Raw genomic sequence first — 9,953 nt, 5'->3', positions numbered from 1 at the left:
AGTGAGAGAGAGAGAGAGAGAGACTATGGCATCAATGTTTATTTTCATCATGTATTACCTCATCGAAAGTTTTTCTGGATAAAGAAAGGTAATGCCCTATTTTTTACAGTAACATTGAGTCATATACTTGATTAAAAAAACTATAAATCTTCACTTTGATGCCTCTTAAGGGAATTGTGTTATAAAATTGTTTGGTCATTTCAAAGCAAACACAAGAATCTATAATATTTTATAAACAAAGTCACATTGTGAACTCACATTTAATCTTTTACTTTTTATATATCATGTCACATTTCATTTCCTTTTATTTTTATCTTTTTAACAATAAAGTTAATAATTTTAAAGACTATATATATATATATATATATATATATATATATATATATATATATATAATAAACACAAAAGGTAATAAAGATAGAAATATTTCATTAATTAAAAATAAAATTACATAATAAAACCTAGAAAATAATTAAAAATTACATAATAAAAAAACAACCAATATTTAGAAAACAAACATGAAATAATCTAGGGGAGATACTTTTTCGTGATTTTATCCCTTATCTTCAAAACAAACTCAAGGCCTTGTCCCGAAAGATGATCGATATTTAGCATCAAGAATTGCATATGTTCCATTTCTTTTCTCTTTCCTCACACACTTTTTTATGGAAATTTCCCTTTGTCAAATGACAAACATTCAATGTAATTCAAATTATATAATGATCAAATGCCTCCATCATTTTCCGCATTTCTACTGTGCTGTTGCTAAAATCTGATGCATTTGAAGAAGACCCATTCTCCATCATTATTGCTTTGCCCCTACCCATTGGTCGAACAATTTCTTCTAGATCAAGCTCGTCTTTATCATTTAAATCTAATCCGGCATGAACATCGAAAGAAGTTGTGTATCAAATTGAGCTTGTTTTTGTTCTTTTTTTTCTTGCTTCTCCTCCGAGTAGGACGGTGACTTCAAATTCTTTCCATCTTGGACTAGAAGATGACACTTTCCAAGAGTTATTATACTTGAACGCCTTTTCTATTTCCTCACGATATAAATATAAAACCTCTTAAAGAATTTCCTCGTCACTTTGAGCGCTTCTCCTTTGGGTTTTTAGGTTGTTTCATAACCCATTCATATTCGAAACACATTTTGAGATTTCTCGTCATTTTGAATTTAGTTGGTTTTTAGCACGGTAGTCATCACCAACACCCAATTCCTTGCAAAACCTTTTAGTAATGCGTAGCCATAAATGGTTAATCGATTGTGCATTTTGTAGCTATAAATCCTCCGAAAGGTCAACCCAAGATTGTGTCAACTTTAACTTTCCTGTCGGAGTCCACCGTTTAGGATTTGCCTTTGTTTTGTTTTCACCGGTTCTTTCCTTTGCGGTGTTGAAGGGGTGAGGGGTTGAGTTTCCTGTACGGTTTCGTCATCCGAGTCATCGAGGGTTTGGGTTTCAAGGTGGTAAGGTTGGTTTAGGCTTTAGGTTTGAGGGTGGTAGGGTAGGGTTTGGCTTTGAGGTTGATTTGGTGTAGGCCTAACAATTCTAGACACGACTCGTGACACAACACGAAATAAACAGGTTTGGATTGAGCTTTTCAACCCGGTAACCCGTTTATTAAACAGGTCATATATGGATTTCTCAAAAAATATACGGGTTGACCCGCCAACCCGTTTAGAATTTTAATGAAAAAAAGTATATATTTTTAAAATATATTAAGTATTATACACTATATACAATTTATACTTTATATTAAGATAGGATACCCGATATCATTGACCATTTGACATTTGACATTTGCCCTAAATAATCTCAGTATCTTACAAACAAAATTGAATAAGCCCTCTGTCACTCTCCCCTTTGTGATGAACGACATAACGAACTCACGAAGAACGACAACATGAATGACTGAATCATTATCGAACGACGTTGACACCTGAACGTGAACGACAAACGCACAACGTAATAGGCAATCGATTTGCTACGATCCAAACTACGAACACACAAACCCAAATCTGACCCACAAACCCAAATCTGACCTACGAACCCGCCAACCTGTGAACCCATATAAATAAGTGGGTTGACAGGTCATATATGAGTTTATGTTTCAAGTCCGCCAATCCGTGACTTGTATGGTTAAATGAGTCATGTTCAGGTTGATATATTTTGACCCGCTAACCCACGACCCACCAACCCAAACACGACACGATTACAAAACCTAATTTTATGAAAGTTGATAGGGACAAAGTTGGTGAATGTTTTGAGTTTAACATTTGGCACATGCACGGGATAGTATTCTTTAGCATTTTGGTATTGAAATTGTAGAAGGAATTGAATGGAGGCATCAAGTTGGGGACGGCAAACCAAAAGCAATGGATCGAAAGAGAAAATGTTTCCTATTGGCATGGTTGAACTAGATTGACGAGATTTTTTCTACTGAATTTCAGGTTAGGTTGTGAGAATCCATTTTTAGCTAGAATAGATGAAATAGAAAGAAAAAAGATAGAAAATAATATGATTTTTATTGCGGAATAGAAGGGATATTTATATGATTTGGTAAAATAAATTAAAAAATTTAAGGTTATGATCAATTTCATTTTTTTTTCTTACCGTTACGATTCAAAAAAAGAAAAGAAAATACATTTAATTGGCGAGTGCCAATTAGAACGAGAAAGAGAGACACACACCAACCGCCACCGCACCCAGATGTGATGTTCCTAGTTACGGGTCTGGGCACCGCCATGTACTATTCAACACACACCTTCTGGCCTAATGCTAGTTACGCACACCTTGTAGAGGCAAATTTTGATGCATCTTTTAGGGGAAATTGCTGATCTTATATCGAGGCGCACACACCATTTTTTTGGTTACATACATACTTACATTTGATATATATTTTCCAATTTCGTTTTCCCCCTTTAAAGAAAGGAAAATGAAAGGGTAGAATTGTAAATTTATTTTTCTTCCCTTTTCCATAAAAGACGGCAAGGAATCGACGTATTTCTATGTATCCCAAATCGATTCATGATCCTCTTTCTGTTTTTAATTTTTATACACTTTTTTTTATCTTTGAGTTACAACAATGCTACAATATCACCAAATCAAAACATAATATCATGTAAAAAAAAAAGTATAATTACAAATCCAAATCAATTCAAGTTACACGAAATCAAAATCATAATTTATCAAAAACCCCTAAAAGGAAAATACATTAACATAATTAATCAAAAGCAAAATATGAAACTCAAAAAAAGGTCAATACATAACAAAAAAAAAACAAGAAATTAGATCGCGTGGTAAAACTTTATCATCGAGGAGGTGGTGGAGGTACATTTGCTTTAGCAAATCCAACCCAAGCCACAATAGTAACCGCAAGAATAACCCATCCAAATATATCATATTTCAAATCATTGCTTTTTTGTGCATTCGGACCCTGTAATTTTCACTGCTATAATTAGGTAGATTTTTTTTTTTTTTTTAATATAATAGATTTTTTCAAAGTGCAATATTTTAATACAAATGTTATACCTACGTTTATTTACACATAATGGCAGCAGCATACTTACACTTTTTTATTCATAATAGCAACATACTTATATTTCATTACTCCTAATAATAACATACTTATATTTCTTTATAGATAAAAACAATATGTAACAAATAATAAGAATATTAATATTAATCAAATAATAAGAATATGTAACAAATAAACTACAATGCATGTATTGTTAGCAAGATGTAAGCATATTAATAATAGTGTTGATTAAAAAAACAAGACATATATTGGGGATTTTTCTTTTTTTCAGATTAAACCTCAAGTTTTATTTTTGTAAAAAGCCGTTACAGTTTTTCATATTTTCCGATTTTTCCCTTACATTCTCCATTTTTTCAATTTGGTCCTTACGTTTTTCCATTTTTTTCGAAATGATGTTTACAATTTTCCAGTTTTCGGAGTAAGCATCGACTTTAATTTTTTTTTTTTCCAAAAATAACCCTTACATTTTTGTGTAAAACCGGAAGATTACCATTAAACCCTGCTAAAAGGGTGAAATCGGAAAAAGAAAAAAAAAAGTAAGGGATTTTTAGAAAAAAAAATTGAGGTTTAATCATGAAAAAAAAACCTAATATATAGGAAGTTTTACGTAATTAACCCCAAATAATATTATGGGTAAAAAATAAAGTACAATGTTATTATCAATAAAGAATGTGTTTAGAATGTAAATGAGAGAAAGAAGAGAATATACCCTAACACTTGAAGAACTTGAAGGGCCTCCTCCAGACCCTAATGCCATGGCTTGTTGACTAAGACTTTGACTATGAAGCTCTGAGTGTAATTCAGGAGCCTAGAATTAAAGTACTCAAGAATCTATTATATGTTTATATGAAAACTAAGATAACTACATGATAACACATAAAAGTTCTTGCTTTTTTTACTTGCACAAATTCAACATAGCTTTATCACTGTTGATAATGTAACATATAACATGTCTCATGATGATTTTAGGGTTTGCAAAGTGATCACTGGTGTAAAAATGTGAAATTTTGACCTAGAGGAGATAGTGGAGAAACATGAAGACATACCTTTGTAGCTACTTCAAATGATTTGAGGTAAAGTTCATTCCCTGGATCCTGAAATGGAAATACATTTCATAAGACATTTACGTTCATTGAAGATTTACAGATAAAAGTCATCACAAGATGATATCTTTATGAGGATTACCTCATCAACAGCCTTCTGAAAGTAAGTGTAAGCTGAATCAAAATAGCTTTTCGCTTCATCTTTATCAGGAGTAAGAAAAGCATAAGAAGTTTGTGCATTGCCCATATACCACAACGCATCATGTTTCCTTGGATCAATCGATAATGCTTCATCCAATTTAGATATAGCATCTACATGACCAAATCAATGAAATCAGTAAACGCCTTAAAACCACCTGATGCAATTTCTTTAACATAATCAAGTTGTAAGCAACAAATCAACACATTCAATTTTAAAAATTAGGTTACCTTTAATCATGACTTTTGATTCCTGAACACTCTGGAAGGTCGACAATTCAAGCAACGACCCTCCCCATCTGGTTAGATTCTGTGCGAATCAAGAAGAAAACCAAATCAACTACTCATGGACGATAATGGATGATGGATATATACAATTTAAAAATGAGAAACTAAGTGAAACCCTAACCTCTGTATCGAGAGGATTTTTTGCATAAGTAACTTCGGCACTCCGGCGAGCATGCTCAAAAAAGAGAAGCCGATCGAAGTCGTTTTGCGATTCCATATCTCGGCGGTGGATTTCACCGTTTTCCGCTGGATTTGGGGTTATTTACACGGTGTCTCCGCCTTCGATGAATAAAAACACGCAGTGGGGAGTTGGTTACATGGCGATTGGATAACCACTTATACTTGCGGTGGATTTGCACGCGCGATGTTGTGTTTTTGTGTTTTGAGATCACGCTCTGCGGCGCGAGTCAATTGTTTTTCCTACTCTGCAAGTTAAGCACAATTCAAGTGACACGTTGTAATGGATTGAGATTACACGTTGATAAACGGTAAAAGGTTTTAGTAATTTTCAAATTTGAATAATTTAATTTTAGAAAAGATAAATATATTAAAATAATCAAATATCTTTATATTTATCTTTTTTTTTTTTTGAAAATAACGGAATTATTAAATAAAGCGATAATGACTTAAAAGGGTAATATATTTTTTTGATTTGTACACATTAAGTCACTGATTTTTTTCGTCTACATTTACCCCTTCAACTTGTTAAACTGTACGCATTTAATCCTTATGACCGGCTACTCCAGATTAGCCGGTAAAAATGACTTAATAGGGTAATATATTTCTCACTTTGTACACATTTAATCCTTAATATTTTTGTACACATTTAGTCTTTAATATTTTTGTACACATTTAGTCCTTAATATTTTTTTTATTGCAAAATAAGTCATTTTTGTTTTTGTACTCATTTAGTACTTATGAATGATTTCTTTAGGTTTTTCTCACGACATCTTACGTGGGATAGCCATATGGTGGTGGGATAGGCTGAGGTGGTCCTGCTATATGTTGTAGGCCAAGATACCTGGTGCGGGCCGGTTGTAAGCCGTAGCACCGGAGGCTCGAGAAGAGTGGTTGGGTTAAGACAACATGCCGACAAACCCTAGGTATTCTAGTCCGATGACTGAGTGGATCTGTTGTCTGTTGGCATTCCAGTATGGTGACTAATTGGGCAAATATATTCCAGTCTGATGAGTGTGGGCTCGTTATGCATGATAATACGTTTGTTGTATCGAGTACTTTGGGGGAAACTGACTAAACTTTGTGCTTACCCAGTTGTTCGAAGGCACGAGTGTACACACTCATCAACAGTATTGAGGATTTCACGTTTGTTATATTACTCTGATTTTCCATAATTATATTTTGGAATAAACATTTTTTTTTCTTAACAATGGATTTATAGTCAGGGACTTTTGCCTTATTTAAAAATGAAAATTTTTTGTTGTGAAAATGAGACGTTACACATAAACATCAACATCCCCACACACTTCATCAATGATTGTCTCATGTAAGATGTCTTGAGAAAAAACCTAAGGAAATCATTCATAAGTACTGAATGAGTACAAAAACAAAAATGACTTTTTTTGAAACAAAAAAAATATTAAGGACTAAATGTGTACAAAAATATTAAGGACTAAATGTGTACAAAATGAGAAATATATTACCCTATTAAGTCATTTTTCTCGGCTAACCTGGAATAACCGGTCATAAGGACTGAATGTGTACAGTTTAACAAGTTGAAGGGGTAAATGTGGACGAAAAAAAACTTAGTGACCAAATGTGTACAAATCGAAAAATATATTACCCTTTTAAGTCATTATCCCTTAAATAAAAGTTACCGCCAATCAAACACAAAGCAATGCAAGAAAACAATTACAAAATGTTAAAAGGGGAGTAAATCCATTCAGCCCAATTACAAACACTAAAATGACTTCTATGTTTTACCCAACTGAAAACCAAAGTTATAATGATGTCCACCAGCTTCATACAAGAGATTCTCAAATTTTTGAAAATCAAATCATTCCATGCTTTCTAGATACACCAAAGAAAACCATAAACAATAACCAGTAAGAGATCATGTTTCTTTGGACATCACCCCCAATCCGCTGCGAAACCCACCGACTCACAAATTGTCACAAAATTTTGGGCAGGAATGTTACATCATTGGAAAATCCACTTCAAGGCCTCCTTAGCGAATTTACAGCCCACTAGAAATTGATTCAGATCATCTAGACCAGAAGTACAAAAATGACAATTCATATAGGCAAAAGAAATTCCCCTGTGAGAAAGAGCAAGTGCCGAAGGGATCCGATCCATATAGGCACGCCAAACAAAACCAATAACTTTAAGAGGAGCCACATGAGCCCAAACGGTTGGATTTTCCTCTTAGAGTTAATGAGATACTTAAAATTACAAACATAGAAATTACCATCAGAAGAGAGTCTGCATCTCCAGTTATCCACCCCAACAGTTAAAATCACTTGCGAAAGAGCATTAGAAAGGGCATTTAACTCCATAGACTCCATAGGATTACTAGGAGTTTTTTTCCACACCCAATTGAAGTTCCGGTTGGATCTAATCATATCAGAGATGAAGCATGATTTTTTTCTGTCAAGATTAAAGATGCTCGGAAAGCGATAAAAAAAGTCATGTGTCCGAACCAATCTTCGATCGACATATTAGCTCCAACAGGAAAAAATAAATATTTGAAGGGAAAAAAGCAACATCGCATCCAAAAATACGCGCACATCCGTTTACTTTCCCTGTCGAAACTCCAATCCCATAAACTTGAGATTTTCCAAAAATTACTTTAAGGCCCGCACAAGCATGGTAACATCTTAAGATTCTCGCCAAGTTGTCAAAATTTGAACTTAACCATTCTCCAATGAACAGAACATCGTCTGCATAAAAAAGGTGTGATATAGAAGGACCATGGTTAGGAATTCGAACACCATAAAACACAGATTTTTGGCAAGAAGATTTCATTGCGACATTGAGCCCTTCCATTGCAATAATAAAAAGAAATAGAGAGAGCGGGTTGCCTTGACACACACTCTTGGAGATGTGGAATTCCTTATTCGTCGAGCCATTGATAAGAACTGAAGCCCTGGAAGACGAGAGACAACCTTTAATGCAAAAATGCCATTTCTCACCTAATCCCATTTGTGCCATCACCAAATCAAGATAATTCTAATTTACGGGATCAAACGCTTTATCAGAATCGACTTTGAAAATGAACATTTTCTATTTCGCCTTCTTTGGCCAATTACATAGTTCAATGTAGGCAGATTGCGTCTCTCCGATGATTAAACTAATAACCCATTTTAAATGGGAAGCAAGAGATTTTGCGATAATTTTGTAGACACATCCAATGAGGCTGATAAGATGAAATTCATTAAGAGATAGAGGATTTTTGGTTTTGGGAAAAAGTGTAATAAAAGAGGAGTTGTTTCCCCTAGATAAGACAACCAAAATCTTCAAAATGCTTAACAAATCTCATAATGGCGTGTTGCATCAAAGGCCGATAATGCTTAATAAACTTGAAGGAAAAGCCATCGGGTCTTGGAGCTTTTTCACCTTCGCAATTCCAAATCGCCTCTTTAATTTCATTAAGATCAAAAGTAGCCTCCAAAAAATTTTATCCCCTTCTGAAAGTTGCAAGAAATTAGGATTGATGAGAGCGGGACGATCCTTCATGGTTTCTTGGAATTTGTCCCTAAAAAATTTCCATGTCTCATGTTTAATGGATTCCACATTAGTAATCCAATTTCCGTCCACCATAAGGCCATGAATATTACATCTACTATTTTTAATTTTGAGGGAGTTATGAAAATAACTGGAGTTTTTGTCTCTATCTCTCAACCACTTGTTTTTCGATTAGATAAACAAAAATGTTATAATTAGGAGATTTAACATATTGTTCCCTAGTTTTAGTAGTAAAATCAAAGAAAGCAAAAAAGAGTAAGACGAGAAAAGAAAGTGAAAGAAAATTATATTTTATGCTCTACAGTTGGAGAAAAGTGAGAAAAAAAAATAAACATTTTATTTCTTTCTCATTAAATCTTTCTAAATTTGAATAGAATTTTAGGGAAAAGTTTTTCTTCAAAATCAAAATACGTAGTTATGGTAAATAATATCATTTTTTATCTAATCATAGTTATCTGAGAAAAGGTTTGACCATAGTCATTGAAATGAGTGTGATTAAAGCCTTTAATAACAACTCTTGTTAAATGTGTATAAATCTCCATGTATGTATTTTTTCTAAAAGAATTACTTACTCCTTCTAGCATTTGTATAGGGAGGAAGATTAATCAAGCTCATACTTGATTATTAGACATAGATTACATCTCAATGTTCAGGAGTCTATGTCATTAATCAGGTTTAGAGTCTAGTATAACATTATGGTAGTTGATGAATTTTGCCAGAAACCATCAAGAAGAACTCATTAATGAGAGATTCTCATGTTATAGATGATTCGTACCATATATGTGAATAATTTATGTTTATGAATAATTGTTATTCAAGTTAAACAATTTCTTATTGAAACTGATGCCAAATGTTGATACATTATTCTATGGTTCTTGAGTTTCTTCATGCTCTATGTGCCTCCCATTTGCTTTATCATTAGAAGTTAGATTTTTGATAATTCAACTTTCAGAGGAATAAGAGAACTTATTCTTGGTGTGGTTGCCTAAAATAATCTAAACAACCTTTAGGCGATTTGTGAGCATACACGTATGTAAGTTGCCTATGATTTTCTTCCAGATTGATCACTGATACATTCATGGGAGCAGTGGGATGGTTACGACTTAGTAGGAAGTCAAGTGTATTTGAGAACTTCTAGGCAGTTTATGAGCTTGGGTTGGTTTGAAGTTCTTGATCGAAATACTT

The 9,953-nt window shown here is 33.5% G+C and overlaps 1 protein-coding gene across 1 annotated transcript; it reads right to left on the bottom strand.

The window, feature by feature from the left end:
• Window positions 1-3,095: 3,095 nt before the first annotated feature.
• On the bottom strand, window positions 3,096-5,398 carry LOC145093502 (mitochondrial import receptor subunit TOM20-like). Its single transcript, XM_079031642.1, has 6 exons — window positions 5,188-5,398; window positions 5,010-5,088; window positions 4,723-4,892; window positions 4,584-4,631; window positions 4,247-4,345; window positions 3,096-3,435 (listed from the first exon to the last, which is right to left on the bottom strand). Exons 1-6 carry the CDS (start codon window positions 5,281-5,283, stop codon window positions 3,310-3,312), a joined length of 618 nt encoding a protein of 205 aa, XP_078887768.1. The 5' UTR covers window positions 5,284-5,398; the 3' UTR covers window positions 3,096-3,309.
• Window positions 5,399-9,953: the final 4,555 nt, after the last annotated feature.

The sequence above is a fragment of the Lactuca serriola genome, chromosome 3 (assembly GCF_051521515.1).
Source record: "Lactuca serriola cultivar US96UC23 chromosome 3, Lser_US96UC23_V15, whole genome shotgun sequence".
NCBI classification, from domain to species: domain Eukaryota; kingdom Viridiplantae; phylum Streptophyta; class Magnoliopsida; order Asterales; family Asteraceae; genus Lactuca; species Lactuca serriola.
Note: the sequence above shows the minus strand (reverse complement) of the source record. Positions and strands in the feature narration are given on the sequence as shown.

Bases quoted from the DNA above. Each gene is read 5' to 3' on its own strand.
- LOC145093502 (XM_079031642.1), bottom strand. From the start codon at position 5,283: ATGGAATCGCAAAACGACTTCGATCGGCTTCTCTTTTTTGAGCATGCT. The intron at 5,089-5,187 runs GTTAGGGTTTCA...TGATTCGCACAG, and splicing joins AAAATCCTCTCGATACAGAG to AATCTAACCAGATGGGGAGG. The intron at 4,346-4,583 runs GTATGTCTTCAT...CTTTAATTCTAG, and splicing joins CATTTGAAGTAGCTACAAAG to GCTCCTGAATTACACTCAGA.